The sequence below is a fragment of the Helianthus annuus genome, chromosome 11 (genome assembly GCF_002127325.2).
Source record: "Helianthus annuus cultivar XRQ/B chromosome 11, HanXRQr2.0-SUNRISE, whole genome shotgun sequence".
NCBI classification, from domain to species: domain Eukaryota; kingdom Viridiplantae; phylum Streptophyta; class Magnoliopsida; order Asterales; family Asteraceae; genus Helianthus; species Helianthus annuus.
In genome coordinates this window covers 38,797,281-38,823,373 of record NC_035443.2, presented here as the reverse complement: position 1 = coordinate 38,823,373, position 26,093 = coordinate 38,797,281, and the positions used below count along the sequence as shown (strand labels likewise).

Sequence of the window (26,093 nt, the reverse complement as noted above, 5' to 3'; positions counted from 1 at the left end):
GGATCAATTAATATAAATAAATTGGTCTTTCCATACCAAAAAATAAAAATCCCCTTTCATTCAATAAAGTTTTTAGCGGCGCAGCTTGTTGCCCGCTTACCGGCTATTTTGATGTAATTGTCCTTAAAGTTTTTATTTGAAATGAATTTAGCTAAAAAAAAAATTCAATAAAAGATGTCATTAATTAAAGCAAAGATACCCTTCATTAACTTGAGCAATTGACCACGTGTCATAGAAGAAAGGTGTACAAATCATATAACCATAGGGGTGTTAATTAAAAATAACGATAAACTCGCGGAGATTAACCTCACCACCGTTGACGACTTTGCAATTATATTTTTTATTAATAAATTATATTATTCGCAAACTTCTCTGCAACTCTGCAACTGAAGCCCTTTGTCCATGGACAGTAAACCCTAACTTCAACCATCATTGTAAGTGTATAAACCCTAATTTTACCTCATCATTCTCGCACAACTAGTTTGAATTTACATACGCATTAGTTAACTTTATGTTCGTCACACAATCGACTTGATTTTAGTGTAAAATTGTTACGAATTGGAGGTGAATTAGCTGTATTATATGGTTATTTGATGTTTAATTTTGATTTGCTTGTGTAGACGTGGTTTGAATTGGTTATATGTGGCTTTGATTTTGTTGAAATCTGTAATTGTTTGCTCAAATTTGTGTTTCTGCTGTTTGATCTTGTTTTGACCTAATTATGTGTTTGAATTTGGTACAATTGGAAGAAATTTGTTGAAGTGTTAATATGAGACAGAATACTAGCATTGGAAGCGTTTGAATGTTCTTTATAAGCTGACATTGTTTTTGATATCTACAGGATTGTTGTGATGGAATTAGGTAAATTAGTTGGTAAAATTTATGTTCATTATGCAATCGACTTGATTTTAGCGTAAATTTTTTTTACGAATTGGGAGACTTTTTGGTGAATTAGCTGTTAGATATGGTTATTTTATGTTTAGTTTTGATTTTCTTGTATAGCAGTGGTTACAATTGATTCTATGTGTCTTTGTTTTTGTTGAAATCTGTAATTTTTTATTTTTTTTTAAAATCTGTGTCTGCTGTTTAATTTTGTTTTGCGGTGATTTTATGTTTAAATTTGGTTTGAATATGCAGCCATTATGTAGTCTTTAAAGCTTCTTTATAAGTTGATAATGTATAATGTTTGTAGTGAATGTGGTTATTAACATATCTACAGGATTGTTGTAATGGAATCAGGTAATTTAATGGAGAGAGACGGTGTTTGGATACCGCTGACACCAGGAAAGCCGGCGTTGAGTTCTGAGCAAGGGATGGGAAAGGAAAGTTTGAATGAGGAATTCTCGTGTACGGATTGTTTTGAAAGTATGCGGTGTATGGAAAAGTGTGTGATGAATGAGATGTGTGAATTTCCAGCTGACACTCTTGATGAGTTTGAAGCGGGGTTGGGTGTGGCGGGAAAGGAAGCTGAAGGTACTACGGCAGTTCAGGGTAAGCTGCCCTTACTTTACCACTAGGTTTTGGTATGTGAAATTGTGTTGTTTGTGATTTTGGACTTGATTTGGTATGTTGACTAGCGATCTGTTGACCAATATCCCTTTGACTTTTGAGATCCAAAACGTAGTATTTTGTGTTTCTATTACTTTTGATATAATTAACTATGAGTTTGATTTTTAAAGTCAAAACTTATGTCCCGAAAGAGGAAGTGTAATTTTTTTTTGGGTGCAGATGACACAAGCTGTGTACAAGAGGAGACGGTCAAAAGTTCCCCATCAGAGCATGACAGTAAAAAGGCTCATGGTGTTGATGAGTCTCAAGATGGTATTGGTTCAATTCCAACCCCATCTAAGACAAAAGAGACCAGGAAAAGACGTAATGATGGGAATGACATGAACAAAAAGCCTAGTCAAAGACCTCGAGTGAAAAAACATAGGCCTAAAATATTCGATAATAGCAAACCGAAGAAGGTGCCAAAGGCTCAAACTCCACGGTCGACCTTGAGGCCAAAGACTCCAAAACCTGCAACTCCAAATCGGGTACAAGAGAGGAGGATGCAATCAAAAAAGAACAAATTTACAGATTCATCCAATTGTACACAAAAGTCAACCTGTTCAGGCATTGAAGATGTTGGCCAAGATGTTCAAGAAGCTTCCAGGACTTCCATAGCTGTTAGTTCATGCAAGCGTTTCCTAGATTTTGACCAGCATCCAGTTGGTAAAGAGTCAAAATCACATGAAGAACCTCCGATACTTGGTTTTGATTTTGAAAAATTTGATTGTTTTCGTGGTAAGATTGTTACTTCTAAGAGAAATACACCGAGGAGGAGTAGGTTTCAAAACAAGAGCCTAAAAGCATCTGATAATTTGTTAGGAGATGGTAATACACCACAACACGGGCAAGATAGTTTTATAATAAGAAATCAAGAACAAGTTGATAAATATGGTAAGACATATGTTCACTTCTATCAGCGTCGAAAGAAAATCTGTTCAAGCTCAACTAGTCGCAGCCCTACACTGCTGGTATATCATCGGTCGTGTAGAAAAGATCTATGTTTATACCATAGCAAAAAATGCGGACCTGTTTTTCCAAAATTGTTCAAGAAACAAAGGACGATGAGGAAAAAAGTGAATATAAAGGTAAATCATTGGTACATTATATCTGGTGAACTTCACAAGAGTCTTATGAACAGATCACATAGAAAGCTTACACAAACTACAAGGAAAAATGTAGAAATTAGGGTCAACAAATCCAAGGACAAGAAAGGAGTGGTGAAGCCCCATATTTATACAGATGAACTTCGTCGTGTGTTTTTGCACCAGAGAAGAAAACGATCAATAAGGCACACTCGTTTGAGAGAAAGTATCAGAATGCCTCCTTATGATCCTGAAAATTACCTTTTATGTCAAGAGAAAATTTTTAGTCCGATTACAGAATGCCTCCCGCTGCATGAGGTTCCTGTACAAAGAATTAAGAGTTTTACCTCACCACATTGGGATTCCCCGCGCCTTGATAACTCTCTTGGTAATCAGAACTGGTCCCAACTCCAAGAGGTTGTAGTGCTTGAAAGTCAAAGTTTACCACCCGAACACCAAGCTATCTTGCATACTAGAGAAGGTAGTTAATCTAATGTCATTGGCATTTCATTACTATTTTAACATTGCCAATTATTAGGTCACTCATTATGTCTTTTACCATGCTTGATGCAGATTTATATGAATTTAATGCAAGTGAAGTGGAACACCTAATAGGGAAGATAGCGAGTCTGGACATCAATGATCAATGTAAAGAACTTGTAGTACGTGATCAAAATGTCAGCGGGACCCTTGTAAAGATCCATCCTCCCAAGAAGCGTAAAACAGATCCCAAGGCCAAGGTGGATCTTGACAATGAGACACTGAGAGTTTGGAAACTGCTAATGGAGAATGATGGAAGTGAACCAGTTGAAGAAACGGATAAAGATAAAGAAGAATGGTGGGATACACAGAGAAATATATTTCGTGGACGAGTTGATTCATTTATTGCGAAAATGCATCTTATCCAAGGTAATATTTAGAGTTTCTGAATGAAGTATATTGAATCATCATTAAAAATACGTATCTAGTGTTAGATTCATGCCACCATGAAGAAGTTACCATACATATAAATGAATGCGTTCAAATTGGATATATTTTTTATGACCACTGCATTGGTTCCCAGTTTTAATTTCATAGTTGTAGTAGCTCGTAGAAACCGAAAACCATAGGGATACGTGGATAATATTTCTAGGAAAAATATTTTTTGAATTGAACATAATTTCTCTTGAAAGAGCATCTACTGACTTAAAACACAACTATCACAGGTGACAGGCGTTTCTCACCTTGGAAGGGTTCAGTTACTGACTCGGTGGTTGGAGTTTTTTTAACTCAAAACGTAGGTGACCACCTTTCAAGGTATGCACATGTAATCCCTTGTCAAATCTGAAAAAAATATATACTCTAAATAGATAGCAAGATATTTTAATTGTATTACCAAGGGGACACAAAACATTTTTCTATCGTATTTTCAGGTTTTCTAACATTTTGTGTAATAATCTTTCTCTGCAGCTCTGCTTTCATGTCGGTTGTAGCCAGATTCCCCCCCAATTCCCGAAGCAAAGAAGTTAATGACAATTTTGAAGTCCCAAATAGCCAAGAATCAGGTGCAAGTAATACACAAATTTATGAAGGGTGTTCCAAGAATAATGAAACGGAACAAGATATGGGTGCTTCATATGCTGATGTCAGCGATGCAACTCCAGCTGTGGAACCGTGCCAAAATCCACTTCAGGTTCAAGATAAGCCACGTGTGGATGAAGATCCTAATACTTTCCGGAAGCTTCTAGAATTAGAGGAGGTGGACTATCTCAAACAGTTTTGTCAGGTTGGAGTTGATGAATTAGAATCATCGCTAAGTGAGAGCAAATTAGAAGTCGAAGAGCAACGTGCATCAATCTCCAATTTTCCGAGTTCTACTTCTACTGAACATTCTGCTATTACATTTGATTTGAATGTGAGTTTATGTGAGACGTCAGAAGGTGAATTCATAGGTCAACAAAAGTCAATCCCTGTAGAAGAACCAAAAGTAGCTACTCCAATTTGCAGTCTCCAATCTGAAGTAATTGAACAAGAATCACCTTTAGAAAATGAACTAAAGGGAAAAAAGAAAAACAAAAAGGAGAAAAAGCAAGAACCCAAAATCGACTGGGACGAACTGAGAAGACGCTACATCAAAACCGGAGAAAAAGAAATTGATGTGAATTACAGGGTTGCAGTTGACTGGGATGCAGTTAGGCGTGCTCCCGTTGAGGAACTTGCAAAAATTATAGAAGACCGAGGGATGCATAATGTGATAGCAAGACGAATTAAAGTATATGGCTTCAAATAAATAGTAAATAAATAAAGTATATATTGTAATTAAATAAAGTAAGTTTATACAAATTTTGACCTATGTTTTTGACGTTTTGGCAGGACTTTTTGGATAGAATATATAGAGATCATGGTAATCTTTGTCTTGAGTGGTTAAGGGATGTTCCACCAGATAAGGCAAAGTAAGTGATGTCATTAAATATAGTTATGAAAACTTATCTCTTAGGGTTTAATTTTTTTACTTAAGGTTAGAGTTTAATAATTTTATGTTTGTAGGGATTTCTTGTTGAGCATTGAAGGAATCGGTTTGAAAAGTGTGGAGTGCGTACGCCTTTTAACGCTACATCATAACGCTTTTCCTGTAAGGGTTTTGAGATTTATTTTTTTTTCATATATTTTTAGATTATTACCTTTCGTTTTAACAATTGTTGTTTGTGAAAGGTTGACACAAATGTTGGACGTGTAGCCACACGTCTAGGGTGGGTCCCATTGCAACCCCTTCCCGATGCAGTTCAACTTCATCTTTTGAATGCGTAAGTTTCAAGACAAAATCATATAACTTATACATTTATTTATCTTCTTAAATAAATATTTTAATTTCCTGATATTTCATTTCAGGTACCCTTTGGTGGACGACATTCAGAAATACCTATACCCGAGGCTATGCACCCTTGATCAAAAAACATTGTAAACTTTACCTTTCTGCGATCTCAATCAGTTTTCAGTATGCATACATATTATACAATCATCATCTTAAAGTCTGACTTCTTATTTTGGGAAGTCAAACCTCATACTTCGATAAAAAAAAAAATGCAATAGATTCCGTATCTCATATTTTTTTACGTTACAACTCTTATTTTCAACTATATTTGCTAAGAATCTTATTGAAATACTTCTGTTGAATACAGATACGAGCTACATTACCAGTTGATCACATTTGGAAAGGTTTGTTTCATTATTCCATTTTATTATTTTTTATTTCTATCATAAGTTTCTTCCGATTTTATTTGAAGTTTATTATCTTCACATTTATAGGTATTTTGTACCAAGATAAAACCAAATTGCAATGCATGTCCAATGAGAGCAGAGTGCAGGCATTATGCAAGTGCCTTTGCTAGGTTTGTATCATATTCATCCCACATCATTACCTATTATATATACAATAAATATGCTATTTTGTCAACATCAAACAACTTTAGCCCCTCAACTTTAATAATAAACAACTTTAGCCCCTCAACTTAATAATGACATGGTTAGCCCCTCAACTTTAATAATGACATGTTTAACCCCTTAACTAAAACTACTTTAGCCCCTCAACTTTAATGATGACATGTTTTGCCCCTCAACTTTAATAATGACATGTTTAGCCCCTTAACTAAAATAACTTTAGCCCCTCAACTTTAATAATGACATGTTTTGCCGCTCAACTTTAATAATTACATGTTTATCCCCTTAACTACATTAAACAACTTTAGCCCCTCAACTTTAATAATGACATGTTTAGCCCCTTAACCAATTTTAGTCCCTCAACTTTAATAATAAACCACTTTAGCCCCTCAACTTTAGTAATGACATGTTTAGCCCCTCATCTTTTATAATCACATGTTTAGCCCCTTAACTAAAACATCAGACAACTTTAACTCTCGTGATTTGCTTATTTTTTTTTTCTACGTTTCGAACTCGCTGCAGAGCGTGGGTGGTAAACCACTAGTTACTATATTATAGGGCTAAATGATAACTAGATATATCAGTAAAAGAAATAATGTGTATACTTGTGTAATGACAGACTATTTTTAGGCCGTTACTGATATAGAGTTATTAAATGTAGTGGTAGGCTCGCTCTTCCCGGAATAAAACAAAGTAGTAATGTCACTTCCATCGTCCCTGCTGGTCAACCACCATCATCCTTTCACCTAGAAGTCAACAACTTGGGTTCAAGCTATCAAGGTCAAAGTCAAAGTCAAACATGTGAACCCATAATTGAAGTCCCCCCATCTCCTGAGCCTGAAGTAGAATCAATTATTGGCGACATTGAAGATTTATGCTGCGAGTCTGACGATGATGAAATCCCGACTATCAGACTAAACACCGAAGAGTTCAGAGAAACTTTAAAAGAGGCTATGGACACAAATAAGATTCCGATCCCGGAAGCTGACGTGTCAAAAGCTGTAATTGCTTTTTCTGCAGAAGCTGCCAACATTCGTAGGCCAACAAAGAGATTTGTAGCCAAATCGAGGACTATGCACCTTGTGTATGTTTTTATTTTTAGTAAGCTCTGTATTGTGGTTTTTTGCGAATGCAAATTAACTTGGTTTATTTTTTCTTGTTAATGCAGCTATGAGCTTCCGGACTTCCATCCGTGTTTGGTTGGGGTAAGTATTTAAGTAAAAAATATAGCTTTAAAGGAAACCGGTCGAAAGTCACCCAATGCGTATTTTTACAAATGTATATTTTTTTTGGGGACAACCCAAGGAATTTGTGCGTTTTTTGGAAGGCAAACAACTTATATTTTATGAAATAAAATATTTAAATATATGTCTAAGATGCTACTTATGAATACATAGTTTGAAGAAAGGGACCGTGATGATCCGTCACCATACCTTCTTGCTGTATGGTATCCAGGTATTAAATTAATTTGCTCAAAAGTCAAAACTGATATGTAATCTATTTTAGACCTGTTGCCATTATGAGTTCTCATATCGGCTTCTAAAACAGGCGAAATTCCCAACTCATTAGAATATACAATAAACAGAGCACGCATAGCAGCTAACAATATTCTAGAGGAAACCGTCAAAGCAACGATCTTGGTAAGTCAAGTCCTGAATCTTTTATTATAATGCTAATTATGGATTTTTATGATCTTTACTAAAACTGGCATATACAAATTTGCATCAACAGATCCCTTGTCGAACTTCAAATAGAGGGACGTTTCCCCTTAATGGAACATATTTTCAGGTTAATGAGGTATGTTTGTACGCTCGATTATATATATATATAGTTAAAACAGGTATCTTTTGGGACAATACGGTTATATGGGTTGGGTTGACCTGGTAAACTTTGGTTTAAATTTTTTTAGATTTTATTATGAACATTTAATGTGACAATAATAGTTACAATATTTATGTTGTTTAGGAAATAATCTAATTTTTTTTTTTTAAATTTAGGAGGTTTTATACATTAAAAATGCATTTTGGGCAACTTTCAACTCGCTTGATCTGTTTCTTTTTTAGCTAATTTTCTTGGTTTGTGTTTGACCCACTATATATAAAAGCATAAACATAACCATATTGGGCCGCTTTTAGTTTTGATTTTTAAGTTTTTGTTTGCACTAAGGATGGATTTATCTTTTATTTAGGTGTTTGCTGATGATGAAACTAGTCATTCTCCGATGGATGTTCCAAAACATCTGCTGCGTAATTTGCCATTACGAGAATTAGGTTGCGGGTCATCTGCAACATCAATATTTAAAGGTGTGAATTAACACACTTTATATTTCCTAATTTTCAGCCCCGCCTGCGGTATGCGCACATAATGTATATATGTGTGGGCGCTCGGGTGGCAAAAGTGAAAGTGCACTAATTCTAACGTTATTTTACTAATTTCGTGAAAATAACGTTAAAAGAGGCGGATGGTTAATCATGCGTCATGTGGTGGCGTTGATAGCCGAAAGACAAGGGGTACATGCACTGATCGGCATTTGTCTCAATTGCTGAGTGTTATGTGCCTTATGTCTAAGGCTTGATGCAAAACTACAATCGAGCCGGGGGTCTCACTGGAAGCAGCCTCTATTCCTACGGGGTAGAGGTAAGGCTGTCTACATCTGACCCTCCTCAGACCCTACCTTAGCTTTGCTATTGGTGGGATTTACTGAGTATGATGATGATATATTTCCTACTTTTGAATATTTTTATAAGCCTAGATAATGCTAACTCTGCATCTTTTCAGCCCTATCAACCGGTGCCATTCAGCGCTTGTTTTGGAGAGGTATGACGCCAAAAGTTCTTTTACTTGATTATGTTTAATCCTAACGGGTAAAATAAAATTTAATGTAAAAGGGTTGTGTTCGGTTGACACGTTTATTTCTCTAATAATTATAAAAAAATAATTTTACAGCTAACATAAATTAAATTGGGTATTTATGCCAAAAGCTTAATAGATAACGAAGAAATAAGAATCACGTTTTATAGTTCAAACATAATAAATTTTTAACTTTAGATTATTAATTTGCAAAAATAAATAAATAGATAAATAACATTGTGGGTTAAACGAGTCGTGTTCAGGTCCACCCGTAAAAACTTGTGTCGTGTTCGGGTTCATGTGTTTGACATGATTTGCGGGATCATTTTCAGAATCGTGTCGGGTGCAACTCGGCAACTTGCGAACACGGCATGTTTAACCCCTCAGGCGCCTTAAAAGTTATAGCAAAAAACTCGTAAACGTTAACTTTGTACTAGTCATATTCATATGTAGTTTGGTTAATATTATTGCAGGGTCAATTTGTGTGAGAGCATTCAACAGGAAAACAAAGCAACCTCGACACCTTCATCCAAAATTTCATATTTCAACAGCCGCAATGGCAGCAATGGCAGCCGAGAACAGAAAATCAAAGAAGAGATAGAACAAGCTGTGGTACATAGGTCTATTTATTTGACAACTAGAACTAACAAAGTAGGGTTAATATTTTGACAATAATAAATTCCTTTATATATAGTTGTAAGTAAATTTCTGATCTTCCGGTTAATTCACATTTGCGTCAGGGTGTAAACAAGCCAAGCCGCTTGTAAGCTACACGATATCGGCTCGTTAAAAGCTCGAATTGAGCTGTTCTTAAACGAGCCATTTAATAAACGAGCTGGAGGCAGAGTTTCACATATCAAGCTTGACTAGGGTGACAAGCTTATTATTTCTATTTACTTTTTATTAATTATATGTTTACTTATTAGTTATTATTATAATATATAAAATATAAAGCAACAATTTTAAAAATTATATATATATATATATATACATATATATATATATATATTATAATAATGTATAAGAATAGTTATATAATAGGAATAATAAAATAACAAACGAGTTGGATTCAGTCACGAGTTTGAAAAGCTACTCGCTAGCTGAACTCGAGTTTTACAAATAAAGCTCTAAACGGTCGTGTTCGAGCTCAAGCTCTCTTAAGTTAACCGAGTTGAGCTTGAGTTTTGACGACCTTCCTTGGCTCATTTACACACTTACCTAAATTAATAATTAAGGAACTACATTAACCATATAATATTTTGCAAGCCCAAAGTCAAACATTAAACCCTAATTTTTTATGGGTCATTGACTAGTAATATTAGTGTGTGCCCTAATCAACACACACATGCACCTCATTTTACTTATCTTTTTGAAAGAGTGCATGGCAAACCACCACAACCCCTGGTTCCTCGGGTCAGCCCCACCGGCCACCACCAAAAGGCACCCTATATAACCACCAAAGGTCCAAAACTCAATTCACATCCCAAGTTCCTAACATCCTTTGACCAAAAATCATTCCAAAGTCCTTCACCGTCCGTCACAAAAATGTCAAAGATTGTCAAACTACTCTTCTTGGTGGCGGTAGCCATCACTCTCACTCTCACAATCACATTCACCTTCATGGGTGACACTCGTGAAAAAACGCTAATCACATCGCGAGCCGTGAAACCGTTTCCCAAACGGGTAAGTCGGTTTCTAGCTGAAAACAAAAACACTCGAGCGGCAGACCACTGCAACAAAGATAACGAGATTTGCTACATCTTAGAAGGCAAAAACTCGACTTGCTGCAACAACAAATGTATGGATTTGAGTGAGGATAAACACAACTGTGGTGCATGCAAGAACAAGTGCAAGTTTACAAACTCGTGTTGCAGAGGGGAGTGTGTGAATTTGGCTTACGACAAGAGGCATTGCGGGTCGTGTGGTAACAAGTGTATGCCCGGTGGTTATTGTATATACGGTCTCTGCAACTACGCCTAAGTTAATTCATTGTGATCGATCGATGTTTTCGTTTTGTCATGGAGAGAGATTCTTGATTACTAACTATTCATACATATTTACAATATACATTTTGTGTAAACATGATTGTTCGAGCATCATATTGAAGAGATCGTGTGTGCTATATATAATTTTCTAACATTTAAATTATGTACTGTATTCATTTTTTTTTTTATAAATCAAATAGTTAAAATTATGACTCTATTCATTTATCTCCAAAACCTATATAAAATAAACAAAGAAGTTGCATGATGTTTAAAAAAGGCTATAACTTAGGACATTAATATATTTAAAACCAGGTTACAGACATGTGAACTTCACATAACAAAAGATAAAATGAAAAATGAAAGATGTTGTACATTAAATGAAACTAGTGAGGAACCCGTGCGTTGCAGCGGAGTCGATAATATGGGACGAGAACATAATTCAAAGCTAAAAACGTTAAAAAATCGTATATACGTTGTGTCAGTCTATAAAAATAAAAGCACTCGCGCTTTGCGGCTGCAACACACAGGAAACCCTTATGATAAACAGGGAAACCCTTATAATAAACATTTTATAGTATACTGTAACATTTTTTTTATCTGTGGGAAACTCGCGCGTTGCGGCGGAGTCGACAATTTACATCTAAATTTTTAACTAAATTCTCTAAAATTACAAAACACATTTTATGTTAAATTTGATTAATTTTGATTCACTGATTAGTACTTTAGTCCAAATACACAAATACAACAGAATGTATTTTTGAATATATGTTCTTGACGAATGTGATGAGTTTATTATCGAAAGCTTATTTTTTTATTATTTATAAATAATCTAATATTATAGTATAGATTTATTAAACTTACATGCCATTGATCAAGAGAAAAGGGGTATGAATGGAAGAAAACGGAAAAAAGTTAGGTATTTTAACTTAACACTTCATATGGCATCTTAAAATTTGAGGGAAATTTACCATTTGTACATAAGAAATGCTTTATGACTTTATATGTAGTAATATAAAGGGAAGAGAGGTATGAATGGAAGAAAATGACAAAAAATAGGCATTTTAGCTTGACTATGCCATCTTAAAATTTGATTGAAATTAACCTTTTTGTGAATAGGAAATGCTTCAATTATTAATATTAATACTTTAAAACACAACATGAAGCAAAACATCACATATTATGTAAATGAAATAAGATGTTACCGTCCGTGACAATTTGTAACACGACACTCGTTTTTATTAGTTTATCAGCATAGTATTTATGTTAGTTTTATGAATTTGGAAATGATTGGCCACGCTGTACTATGCATACACAATATTCCATTAAGACTAATAAACGAGAATATCAATGTTAATCTGGTTTGTCAAAACCGAATGTTATTTAACCTTGGGGTTGGGGGGTGGGGGGTTACAATTTCTAGTAATGCATATTTGCATGGTTTTCATGTTGATTACATGTATAAGGGGCAAAAATAAAGAATCCTAATCATGGTTTTTTTTTTTTTTTTTTTTTTTTTTTTTTGGGCCAGTTTGATGGAGCGGTAACACACACCAGAACTCCTAAGAGACCCGGGTTCAACACACACCTGTGATGGACTTTCAACCGTCTCCCCGCGGGGCTATTTGACGCTCCAAGGGCTCGAACTCGGGACTTCACCCGGGCGGGAACCATCCGAAGATGTAAACCCTCCCACCTCAACCATGTTAATTCAATCAATCACATAAACAATTAAACATGGATATCAAATTGGAGGTACTAACCTGTAGAACTAGTTATCTTTGAAGATGAAGATAAAGTCATGATTCCCGTTATGGTATCTTGTGTTTGATGAATCACCTTAGAGAGAATTGTTTATAGTATTTTTAAGGAGTTTCTCTCTAACCTTTTGATCAATACCAGTGAACAATTTATAATGATTATAAATGGTGATAGGTTATGAAAAACTTTATACATTCTTTTATTAAAAGGTAACTAAAGGGAAATCTTAATTGCCCCTTTAAGATAATAAATATTTACAATTACTACCATCAAGTAATTGTCGGGGACTAGTTATGTCATATTGGTAACGTTACTCAAATGATCCGTAAGCCACATCAACTGGTTATTTCTAACATTCTCCCACTTGGCCGAGTGATCATTTGTTATAAGCATAATTAAGTTTGGCCAAGTTAAAACATTAATCAATACTTCAAATTGAAATTGTAACAGAAAAATACAGTCATTGAGTTATTGTCAACTTAAAACCCCCATTAATCATGTTACAACCCTAAATTAAAACATACGTAAATTTAAGACTAAAATGAGAGTTGAGCCCTTTAAAATTAATTTGTATAATTATTGTCTATACGTCATTAGGTGCACATATGTATTTTTAGACAAACAATTCATATAAATGAGTAAAAATAATAACTAATCATTCATAAGTATGATATGCTATTTTGCAGGGCCTTTAGTAAGACCCATCTTTATTATGAGCTCTTAAAAGACTTTGGGTGGTAGACCTTAGTTATCGGACCCGCAAGCATATTATGAATGTAAATGTATTCGATACAAATGTTTAGTTTTCTCCAGTTGTTCATAAACGAACAATAATTTCGTATCGAAGTTTAATGCAGCACCTCTCGAAGTGAACTGTTCAAGGAAACATGGTAGCTGACTTTTCATAGTAAGTCTTCAATATAGTATTTTTGTGGAATTAATAAGTTTATGAGTCCACTGATAAATCTTTAAACAATATTTAGTGATAATTGCGTTGTTAATTAACAACATATTATGTCATTACAACTTAGGTCGTTTATTTATTTATTGTTTTATCAGTTTCTTATGACTCCTCCATGAGACAATTATGTCTGCTGACATAAGGATATACCCAAAAATTAACATTTCGTTTCGTTTGAATCAAAGTAAGAGTGATCAACCGGTGTGAGTTCTCATTTCTTATTTCAATTATAGTCTCTCTCGTATATTAAGATATTCCGTTTCTTAAGATATTGTTAGATGCTTCATAATAATCTAGACTTAGTCTAGAGTTCAACAATGTGAGCAATATCTAAACGAGTTTAGACATAAAACTTCATAATGTTGAAATATATGATTAAAAGGATTGGGATCAGCCTTCATCATTTCCAAAAATAATTCATTGACTTTGGTAATCAAGACCAAATCAAGTCCTGCATGGTATCGCTAATTGCCAGCCATTCTTTCAATATAATTAATTGTGATTTCCTTTTCTAGCTCTTTTGTAAAGATTATAAATAGCTTGTACATAGGCTTGTTCAAATACACACAAATACAAAGTATCTTAATCTCTTCCTCATTCCTCCGATTATCATTGACAACATGATATCAGAGCAGCGTTTTTGATCCGAAAACCTTTGTGCTCATCATCTACCAGAACCAAAAAAACAATGTCGGAAGAAGATACCAATAGCCTATCTATCCAAATAGCCAATCTCCTCAAAAAATGGAGTCCAAACTCAAACCCAGAACCCAAAACCAAATCCCTCTGACAGCCTAAAAATTACTCTCAACCTCACGAGCCAAAATTACCCTCTATGGGCTCGGATGATACGAGTCGCATAGGGGGGAAATCGAAAGCACTGTTAAACCATTTCACCCAAAATCCACCAGAACCCATTGATGAACAGTGGGAACAAGGTGACTTGATTGTCTTTTCATGGCTGATACAAGATATCGAGCCGAGCCTTGCCAGTAACCTTACGGAATTCCCGACAACGAAAACACTCTGGGATGCCCTTACGGTTACATAGAGCAGTGGCAAAGACAAACTTCAAACTTTCGATCTCCACGTTAAGGCAAACGAGTTCAAACAGAGTGGCTTACCGTTAGAAGAATTCTGGATCGTGATGCAAGGTATCTGGGGAGAGATTGAACGAAGAGATCCAAACCCAATGAAGTGCCCGACCGATATCGCTACTTAGAATAAAGTCAGGTCAGAATATAAACTGTTTCAATTTCTGAATGCACTTGATCGAAAATATGACTCCCTTAAAAGAGAGATCCTCCAGTGGGATCCCTTGCCGTCTGCCGAAGCTGCTTATGCAGCTGTCCGAAAGGAAACAACGCATCAAAGTCTCTTCGGGAATGTGCACCAAGGGGTGGCGTCGGGTTTAAACCCAACCGGCGAGTCCGACGGGTTAGGGCTCGTTACCAGAGGACGCCGGTCAGACCAGAAATCAAATAAGTCATCATCCCGGATCGACAAGAGCAAGTTGAAATGTGATCACTGTGGAATGGCCAAGCATACGAAGGAACAGTGTTTCAAGCTTGTGGGGTACCCGGAATGGTGGGCCGATGGGCATAAAAAGGGCAAGGCTTCAGCCGCCGTGGGCAGTCAAGGGACCACCAGCGGCGGCGGCGACAGCTACGATAACCAGAAGTCCACCAGCAACACAGAGAGCTTCGAAAAAGAAAACAATGGGGGAACCTATTTTTTTTTGCAACGGATAGGGAAGAAGAAGCAGATGGTACAGGTATAGGGTTTGAGACTTATCCCTCAGACCCTTCTTTTTCTCAACAATATCATATAAAACCCAAGAATTCCAAAGTGGCAGTTTCAAACCCCCAATTTTTTAGCCCAAAAATACTTGATTTGTTAAATAAGTTCCAAGTTTCAGAAATTACTGAAAACCCCCCTCACATTTCTAACTTGGATAAAAGAAAGTCAAAAAATCCTTGTAATATTGGGAAGGTTAACATGGCAATAAAAAATGGAAAAAATAAAGACTCATGGATCTGGGATTGTGGTGCCACCGATACAATGACCTATGAAGTATCCGACATGTGCTCAATGTCGAAACCACAAAAATCCAAGATTCATACCGCAAATGGAGAAGTTCTTCAAGTAAAAGGAGGAGGAACTATTCAAATATCACCAAACATGAAACTATCAAACTGTCTCTATGTTCCATCCTTATCTCATAAATTGCTATCAATCAGCCATGTTACAAAAGAACTAAATTGTGTTTTGTTAATGCATCCTACCTTCTGTATCTTACAGGACATCAGGACGGGAAAGATCATTGGGCGTGGTACTGAGAAGCAAGGACTTTACTATGTGGGTGAAGTAATTCAACAAGGTACTGCAATGCTTGCTGATGGGTCTACAGATAGGGAAGCTTGGTTGTGGCATCGAAGATTGGGACACCCATCCAGTGGTTACTTACATCGCTTATTTCCTGATTTATTTCCAATAAATAAAGTCTTGAAGTGTGAGACATGTTTTTTGGCTAAAAGTCATAGACACACTTTCAAATCCAATGATACTAAGGTTGATTCTCCTTTTTTATTAATCCATTCGGATGTATGGGGGCCAGCAAAAATAGAGGGGGGGGGGGCAAAATTTTCGCTATTTCGTAACATTCATTGATGACTGCACCCGCATGACTTGGATTTATCTATTGAAAGATAAATCCGAAGTTTTTTCAAAATTCAAAAATTTTTGTGCCATGGTTAAAACTCAATTCAAGAGTGATATCCAAATTCTTAGGTCCGATAATGGGGGGGGGGGGATTTGTTAATACTTCCATGAAACTTTTTTGTCAGGAAAAGGGAATAATTCATCAAACCTCATGCGCCCATACCCCTGAACAAAACGGGGTATCTGAAAGGAAAAATCGTTTCCTTTTAGAAATAACTCGTGCACTCATGATTGAATCCCAAGTTCCGAAATCTTTTTGGCCCGAAGCTCTTTTCACTACAACCTATCTTGTTAACCGTCTTCCAACAAGAGATCTTAACTTAAAAACCCCAATTCAAGCCCTGTCCAAATTCCACAAACCTCCATCTACCCTTACCCTTGAACCTCGTGTCTTTGGATGTTCTGTGTTTGTTCACCTACCAAAAAACAGAACGTTCCAAACTGGATGCATGTGCTGAGAAGTGTGTGTTTGTGGGCTATGGAATCAATCAACATGGTTATCGATGCTACAACCCAAAAACACGTTATATATACACCACGATGAACTGTGATTTTCTCGAAACCGAATATTTCTACAATACCCAACACACTGGTCAGGGGGGAAAAACATACGATGACACAGTGAGTTGGATAAAATGGTTGCCATCCTCAGAAGAAATTACTCAATCCACCAGTCCTGAAGACAGTACCACTAACAATGATCCTCCCAACCTGGCGTCAGAGGTAAGTAACTCTCGAACTCAAGAGTATGTTGACTTCTCTAATGTTGACTCTTCTAATATCTCTGATTCATCCACTGACTGTGAAAATCATGAGCATGTTGAAATTCCTAACCATACGGCAGGACAAGAGTCATCAGAAGTGGAACAAACTGGATATGTTCTCCCCCAAGGTCTAACAGAGGAGTTCCTCCAAAAAGATACTCTCCCGAGAAGGAAGCCCGTAGTTCTCGATATCCATTAGCAAACGTGGCAATGGGAAATTTATCTCCAGAAGCCAAAGCTTTTACCACAAGTCTATGTTCTGAAGAAATCCCAACTACGGTCGAACAAGCTCTTAAGTCTAAGAACTGGAAAGAGGCAATGGAAGCTGAAATGGATGCGCTAAATAAAAATGACACATGGGAGAAATGTATCCTTCCTCCTGAAAAAAAACCCAGTAGGATGTCGTTGGGTCTTTACTATAAAATACAAGCCAGATGGAACTGTTGAACGATACAAAGCCCGGCTTGTAGCAAAGGGGTACACTCAAACATACGGAATTGATTATTCAGAGACTTTTTCTCCCGTGGCCAAAATTGACACAATCAGGGTTCTATTCTCTATAGCTGCAAATAAAAATTGGCCTCTTCTTCAGTTTGATATGAAAAATGCCTTCTTACATGGAGAACTTAAAGAAGAGGTCTATATGGAAGCCCCTCCTGGAGTCATGGAAAATTCCAATCCCAGAGAAGTGTGTCGCTTAAAGAAATCCTTATACGGATTAAAACAGTCTCCTCGTGCCTGGTTTGGCAGGTTCACTTTAGCCATGAAAAAATATGGCTTTAAACAGAGTAACTCAGATCATACTCTGTTCCTTAAACGGAGGAATGGTCTCGTAACATGCTTAATTATTTATGTTGATGATATGATAATCACAGGTAATGATGAAGAAGAGATGGCAAGTTTAAAAGCAAACCTGTTCGAAGAATTCGAAATGAAGGATCTGGGAAGACTTAAATACTTCCTTGGAATCGAAGTCCTGAGGTCCAGACAGGGGATTTTCATCTGCCAAAAGAAATACGTACTTGACCTACTGGCATAAACAGGGATGTTAGATTGCAAACCCGTGGATACTCCTATGATGGTAAACCAGAAGCTCTATATGGAGGAAAATGCTAACCTGGCTGACAAAGGAGAATATCAACGGATAGTAGGGAAACTAATATATCTCTCACACACCCGACCCGACATTGCTTATGCAGTGGGAGTTGTGAGCCAATTCATGCACCAAGCTTAAGTTGCTCATATGGAAGCCGTGTGGAGAATTATCAGGTACCTCAAAGGGACACCTGGTCATGGAGTTCTGTTCAAGACAAATGGGCATCTTGAGACCCAAGTGTATACCGACGCAGACTGGGCGGGAGATAAAGGAAACCGGAGATCAACATCTGGTTACTTTACCTTCGTTGGTGGAAATCTTGTCACTTGGAGAAGCAAGAAACAAAAGGTGGTGGCTCTTTCAAGTGCCGAAGCTGAATTTCGAGGAATACCACGCGGTCTGGCAGAGATTTTATGGGTACGAAAACTATTGACAGAAATCGGGTATCCTCCAACTCAATCTAGCAAGATTATGTGCGATAACAAGGCAGCTATTCAAATTTCAGAAAATCCTGTCCAGCATGATCGCACAAAACATATCGAAGTAGACCGACACTTCATCAAAGAAAAACTTGAAACCGGGATAATTGAGTTCCCGTTTGTTCGCTCAGAAGATCAACTCGCAGACATATTAACAAAAGCAGTCAATGGGAAAATTTTTTATCATTGTCTTGGCAAGTTGAGTATCGAAAATCCCACTACTCAACTTGAGGGGGAATGTTGAAATATATGATTAAAAGGATTGGGATCAGCCTTCATCATTTCCAAAAATAATTCATTGACTTTGCTAATCAAGACCAAATCAAGTCCTGCATGGTCTCGCTAATTGCCAGCCATATTGCCAGCCATTCTTTCAATATAATTAATTGTGATTTCCTTTTCTAACTCTTTTGTAAAGATTATAAATAGCTTGTAGATAGGCTTGTTCAAATACACACAAATACAAAGTATCTTAATCTCTTCCTCATTCCTCTGATTATCATTGACAACATATAATGCTTCTAATTAATGAAGTATAAGGAAGTAATCTCATTTATCCTATTAGTTTCTAAAAGGGAGCAATGTTGTGTGTTACATATGTAAGGACTCGTTTTAGAGTAAAACTTATGGGACGAAACTAATTTCCCGTTAGGTCTATCTTGTTGTATTTTGATATCTCTCACGTAAGTGGTATTTCCGAGATTTATTATATCAAAGTATGCGTGAAAAATTCTTTGACTTATGTAACATATAGTTATCAAAAGAATGTCACCTATATAAGGAAAAACTCCGTTAAGTTTTTTTAACGGGGGACCGATGGAGGAAACATTGGTAAAAGATTGAACTGCCAGAGGGAATATTCAAAAGTGGGACTGGCAATGACCAATGACATCTACTAGTGATTATTACATGCCAATTTCCCCCCAAAAAATTTCTTGAATGTCCAAGTTTTAGCTAACTTAGAAAAATATAGGGGTTCAAGTTTTCAATATGTTTCTATAAAAGGTTTATTATTTTTATATAATCAAACGGACACGAACGAAGGTGAACGGACAAATTAAATATGAACGAACGTAACCGAACATATTACCAAACGTTCACGAATGAAGTCGAACGGACATGACCTATGTTCGTGTTTGTTTGCTAAGCTAACCGAACAAATTTTTTTGTTGTGTTCGTTCGTTAAGCTAATCGAACGAACATAAACGAACTTCCCATCGAACGGTTCACGAATTGTTCGCTGAACGTTTGGTTTGTTTACACTCCTAGTTGAAGCTCTAAACACAAATAACCTAAAAAAGGAGGCAATTGAATCTATTGATGCTTGGTTAACATTCAAGAATGAGATGAAGAAACTCAGGAAAGACTATAACAAAACTGTACTTGTCCTACCCCCATAAATCTTGATTTGTAATCAACGTGTAAGGATAAGTGGGAAGGCATGCAGGGAACCTGTTTGCCGCGAGTGGAGGGTGCCGCCAATCCTGGTTTTGCCGCGCGAGGGGGGTGAATGAGGGGATTACTTGCTGCATGCGAGGAAGATGTGGGAGAAGCGGTAATGGTGGGGCCCACTATCTTTCAACCTATCATGCCTTTTTTTTTATTTTTTTTTACAAAATGGTTTGGGTGAAATCACCTCTTGTGTTTTTTGGACAAGAGTGATGTATGAGAGGGGAATTGACATGTCACATCATAATGGGGTGGGTGAAAATTTCCCCCATCTCGTGAGAGGGGTGCACCCTATTCACCCTAATCAAATTTCACCATATCTAGACCCCTAAAAAAGAAAGAATGATTTGTTAGACCGTGGGGTATGGTGGGGCTTGGGTTGGCGGAATGAGTTGACACGTGGAACTTGAAGATAAACAAACCCAAACCCAAGTTGTAGGGGGTATGGTGGACGTTGCTTGGCTGGCGAGGCCAAGCCACATCAACTTTTTTTTAATGTTTATATATAGGGGATCGCTAAAATGAAACCCACCTCTAGTTGTAAGAACCATGAGAACCACTTTTTAGCCCTTAGATCAACTAGATGGATGGATGAGATTAAAAGTAGTTAATATTAATATTAAAAGCTTTTTGTCTTATTATGTTTTTAATATTTTATTGTTAAAGGGTATTTAGGTAAAATTGCTTTTTTTTTTTGTCTTTTTATATATATTATTTTAAATGTCTTTTTTGTCCCATTCATTAATTACTTTTTTGGTCTTAATAATTTTTTATTAAAAACTGATTTTTTGGTTTAAAAACTTTTTTGAAATCAGATTTTTATAATATTTTTTTTAAGATTAGTTTTAAAAAAACGTTTTGAAGAGCCGTTTTTTTACGCCCCGTTTTTTCAACGCGCCGTTTTTACGTTTTACGCCCCGGTTTTTTTACGTTAACGTTTTTTTACGTTTTACGCGCCGGTCGTTTACGTTAACGTTATTTTACGTTTTACGCGTCGGTTTTTTACGTTTTACGCCCCGATTTTTTACGTTTTACGCCCCGATTTTTTACGTTTTACGCGTCGGTTTTTTACGTTAACGTTTTTTTTACGTTTTACGTGCCATTTTTTACGTTAACGTTATTTACGTTTTACGCGTCGGTTTTTTACGTTTTATGCGCCGGTTTTTTTACGTTAACGTTTTTTACGTTTTACGCGCCGGTTTTTTACGTTAACGTTTTTTAGGTTAACATTTTTAAATTCATGTTTTTTACGTTAATGTTTTTTTACGTTTTGGTAAAACAAAATTTACGTTTTTACGTTTTACCTAAACTTTTTACGTTTTACGTTAAAAAGTTTATGGTTTACGTCAAAAAGTTTACGGTTTAATTTTTTTTTTACAAAAACTTTTTTACGCAAAAAACGAACGCACCTTATCATCATCGACTAGGGGGGGGGGGAATTAAAAATCAACAACATCAAAACAAAGTCTATCTCGAAAAAAAAAAAACAGGGTTTGGCTCAGATTAACCGATAATTAAAAGGCTGCAAAAGAGGGGTTGCAGGTTTAAAAACCTACCCTCCGCCGTCCTTGCCGCGCCATCGTCATCAAAATCGGCGTTTTTTTTCATCATCGCCGCCCACAGCCAACATATCAAAACCTACAGATTCAACAGAACACAAATGAAAACCCACGAAACCCATCGCCACACCACCAAACCCACTGCCACACCACCACACCCACCGCCACACCACCACACCCACCGCACATCGGAGCAGTCGGCCTCAAAACCCAAATGTCGGAGCCGTCGACATCAACCACTGCCACACACCACCAAAACCACCGCCACACCACCAAACCCACTACCACACCACCAAACCACCCGCACCCACTGCCACACCACCAAACCCACCGCACCCATCAACAGATCAAACCCATAAAAATCAAAGAAACCCCCAAGAAACTTTCAAAGGAATCAACAGTTGATTCCAAAACTTTCAAAAGAAACCCCCAACATATCAACAGTTGATTCCACACCTATCAACAGAATCAAACAGATCAAAACCCACAAAATCAATTTTTTTTCCAGATTCAAAACTTTCAAAGAACTGGTCTTTGAAAACATGAAAAACAACCAGAAGATCTTGTCTTTGAAAACATGAAAAAAAAAAAAACACAGAAACTACCTGATGGCGTGATGGAGGTTAATCGGAGCCCCACGGTGGTCGGGCGGCAGTGGTGTAACAGAGAGGTGAGTTAGGTGGTTGCCGGGATGGAGGTTAATCGGAGATGGTCGGTGGTAGGTGGAAGTCGGTGGGTTTATGTGACCGGTGGTGGGTGCGGCAGCGAGGTGATCAGAAATAAGCGGTGGTGGTCAGTCGGGGTGGGTATGGTCATCATCATCATCGACGCCTGGTGGGGGTGGCCGGCGATTACTGTAGAGACGGAGGGGGGGGGGGGAGTGTTTGGCTGGTGGTTGTCGCCGGAAACTCCATCATCATCGGAGACCCGGGTGTGGGGTACTGGTCATCATCATCATCGGCCAAAACCACCCATTTAAACCAGATTTTGAAATGGAGATGAGAGAGTAAACGTGAGATGACCAAATTAAATGAGAGAAGAGAGAGTAAATGTCAGTTACATTAAATAGAGAGAGAGAATAGATTAGACATTTAAGTGTAAATGACCAAATTACCCCTTTTCCTGATTGGTTGAGAGTGGTTCTCGCGGTTCTTACAACTGGAGGTGGTTTCTATTTTAGCGGCTCCCTATATTTATAATCATTAAAAACTACATAAACATACATAATAATTATCAAAATAAAAAGCAATCATTCTTCGTCGTCTTCGTCGGTTTCGAACCCAGGAATCATTGAAACATGATCCACAAAGGTTGTGATGTATATCCCTTGACTTGATCGAAAATTCATTTGACGCTTTATCTTCGCCTGTTACGTTACCTGGTTGGGGGTCATCGTTATCATAGTAGGTAACGACCGCTCTACCTGGTTTGTTTGGCCATTGAAAGCCCGCCATGTCAGCTTGCTAGACCCGCCCCACGCCCGGCTTCAAACTCCCGCCCCTTGGGCCACGCCCCAACCCAAGCCCACCCGGGGTGGTGGCTTGGGCGTTTTCAGCCAACCCACGCCCTAACCCAAACCCCATACCCCACAGTCTTAGTCAGATGACGATCTCTACCGTGAGACTATAAAACTCTGCCAATCACGCTCTGGTTGAACCCAGACCTGGTTCATCAACTAGACAAATCAACAAACTAACAAAGTACAAACCCAAATTTCCCTAATCGCTCATATCCAAAAGAACCAAACGTTAAAATAAAAAAACTGGCCAGTTACTTGTACAATCACAAGTTCACAACTGCCATCTAATCATGTTGCGTGTTCAAATTCCGGATCTTCAAGGGTCGTTTCAGATTTGTGCAGTTGTTTAAGAATCAAAGATGACGTAAGCACAGGGAGTTTGAGTCATCAATGATCGATTCCTGTTTTTATTTTCTTCTTCCCTTGTTTCCGTTGACCTGAAACTGATCTTAAATGAATGCCAATTTGATCACGTGATTGATGACGCTCAACGACTGGATGAGTCTGTTGTGGTTTTATGATATGTTTACTGGTTTAAATCATGAATGCATTGTAAAGTTTTGTGATTTTATTGCAATATATGTATTATATCAGCCATTAGTCATTATGGGACTAGGCCAGATGGTGGGGTTACCAGCTGAGTTAGGTGGTGGCGGCGTTCTGGTGTGATGGTAGTGGTTTTTTTTTTTTCAGGAATTATATTTCATTCACATAAACACCGTCGCACGAAAAAAAAAAAAAATGCAAAGACGGCTCAAAGGAGCTACAACAAAAACTCAACACCAACTATTGCAAGATATAGATTTATAAATAGATCTATTCTTGAAACACATATAACCAAAGGACCTAATACTACTATTAATATCTTCAATATTCCAGTCTTTATCTGCAAAGACTTTGTCGTTTCTTGATCACTAAATCCACCAACACGCTAGAATGATGATGCCATGCACCATGTTCTTCTTAAGGTCCCCTCCTCCAAAAATATTGGATATTTTACATCACTTGCTCACCCATTGCCAAATCACAGCCGAAACCAAACAACCGGAAAAAATATGGTCTGTAGTTTCGTTAGCGCATCCACAATAAACGTAGCCTTCAGAAACGACATCAATATTTCTTTTCCTAAGCGCCTCAACTGTTGGGATCCTGTCCAATTCCGCCCTCCACTCGAAAATATTACATTCCTTAGGAATCCATCGACACAACTTCATAACGAAACACGAACGGTGTTCCTGTGCGTGGGGGGGGGGGTAAGAAAGGTCAAAATTTGAATTATTAAAATAAAATTTTCCTTTTTGGAAATGTCAAGGGTGGTTGATATGTTAGATCAATAAACAATAAAAAAACAAATAACATTTGGGATTTTTATCTTATTAACTATGAAAGACTGAAAACAATTGCTTTATAAAATATATGCGTAATTGATAGTGCACGGTACCTTATAAAAATGGAGTATGGGCCGAGGGATAGTGAGTTTTTAAATACCAAAAACCAATTACTAAAATAGACATATTTGACCAAGAATTCTCTAAAATAAACAATATTTTTAGCATTTCCCTGAATAGTCTTAGAGGGTGTTTGGGGTAAAGTTTTGAAAATAGGTTACGCGTTTTGAATAATCAGAATCAGATAATTAGCTGTAACAAAACGTGCTGCAGAAAGATAATGTTTGGATTTGATTATGTTGTTTGATATCACAATAATCAGATAATCAACTATTTGAGTGTTTGGCAAATATATATTTTTTAACGTTTTGATCTCTACAAAATGTAAAAAATCAGTTTTTATGGAATCTCGTTTTCCTGCAGTAAGGGGTGACCTACTTTTGGATTATCACGTTTTGATCTCTACAAAACGTAAAAATCAGTTTTTATTAATTTTTTTACCAAACTCTCAAAATAGATTTTCTGCGATTTCAAAACACAATAAACAGGTTTTGTATCCATAAGGGTAGACGGGGCGTCCCGTGGTGGAGATTTGGCAACGCGTTGAATGGCGTGGAACACCACCGCCGCTGCCATTCACCACGCGTGAATGTGGCAACGCGTGGTGGTCTTCACGCGTAAGGCTGACAAATCGTGTCTTAACAGGTTTAACAGGTTTCTGACGGCGCGCACAACATAAGTTTCAAACATGATTACGACTCGTTTAACTACTTTCTACCTCATGTTTATAAAACAGTTTTATGTTTTATGTACAAAGATGAATAAATGATAGATCCAAACATTGTAATTTTAATTATTTTAAAAATTAAAAAAGTCAAAGTGTGTATTTTTCAGTCAAACAGGTCTAATCGTGTCTTAACAGGTACCCAATTGCCAGCCCTATTCACGCGTGGAAACTTGATTGATGAATGATGTTTTGTTTGGTAGATGTTTATGTGGTAGATGTTTGGTGAATGATGGAAATTTCCACTAAAATCCATCACTAGTGATGGAATAAACCTCGATGACGTGGCGAAACTTGATTGTATGTTGTGAGTGATGAAACTCCATCACTAGTGGGACGCCCCTACCCTAAGAAATATAAAAAAGAGTAGAAATTAAGTTTTTAAATATTGTTAGTTTTAATATTTATATTTTAATATTTTTAGCTTTTGTTTTAATTTTGACTTGGTTCAAGCCGGATGTGTATCATCGTCTTCAAGGACATATTTTTTACAAAGAATTTAATAGTTAATTCTTATTTTCACAGGTTGCATTTTACATGTGGTTGATTACATGATTATCAAAAACAAAAACAAAACACTATTGTTTTTTTCTTCTTATAAAATACTACTGACAGTGACTGTAAATTACTAAAACATAATCCTACTCCCATTTAAAGAAACAATAGTATGCAGTTTTGCTTTAATTTTCTAAACTGAATCAAAATCTTCTTAATTTAAAATCTTAAAAGT

General features: G+C 36.8%; 2 protein-coding genes across 2 annotated transcripts; both read left to right on the top strand.

The window, feature by feature from the left end:
* Positions 1-306: 306 nt before the first annotated feature.
* Positions 307-9,754, top strand: LOC110890044 (DNA glycosylase/AP lyase ROS1). Its single transcript, XM_022137606.2, has 20 exons — positions 307-434; positions 1,240-1,491; positions 1,729-3,114; positions 3,207-3,542; positions 3,839-3,929; positions 4,083-4,884; positions 4,986-5,065; positions 5,160-5,244; positions 5,325-5,416; positions 5,502-5,570; positions 5,792-5,828; positions 5,919-6,001; positions 6,712-7,134; positions 7,219-7,255; positions 7,448-7,505; positions 7,599-7,690; positions 7,782-7,847; positions 8,239-8,353; positions 8,829-8,867; positions 9,374-9,754. Exons 2-20 carry the CDS (start codon positions 1,248-1,250, stop codon positions 9,499-9,501), a joined length of 4,263 nt encoding a protein of 1,420 aa, XP_021993298.1. The 5' UTR covers positions 307-434; positions 1,240-1,247; the 3' UTR covers positions 9,502-9,754.
* A 426-nt stretch (positions 9,755-10,180) lies between these two features.
* Positions 10,181-11,024, top strand: LOC110891934 (stigma-specific STIG1-like protein 3). Its single transcript, XM_022139396.2, has one exon. The coding sequence runs from the start codon at positions 10,446-10,448 to the stop codon at positions 10,878-10,880; it is 435 nt and encodes a 144-aa protein (XP_021995088.1). The 5' UTR covers positions 10,181-10,445; the 3' UTR covers positions 10,881-11,024.
* The last annotated feature ends 15,069 nt before the right edge of the window (positions 11,025-26,093 follow it).

Bases quoted from the DNA above. Each gene is read 5' to 3' on its own strand.
- LOC110890044 (XM_022137606.2), top strand. From the start codon at position 1,248: ATGGAGAGAGACGGTGTTTGGATACCGCTGACACCAGGAAAGCCGGCG. The intron at 7,135-7,218 runs GTATGTTTTTAT...TTGTTAATGCAG, and splicing joins TCGAGGACTATGCACCTTGT to CTATGAGCTTCCGGACTTCC. The intron at 8,868-9,373 runs GTATGACGCCAA...ATATTATTGCAG, and splicing joins TCAGCGCTTGTTTTGGAGAG to GGTCAATTTGTGTGAGAGCA.
- LOC110891934 (XM_022139396.2), top strand. From the start codon at position 10,446: ATGTCAAAGATTGTCAAACTACTCTTCTTGGTGGCGGTAGCCATCACT.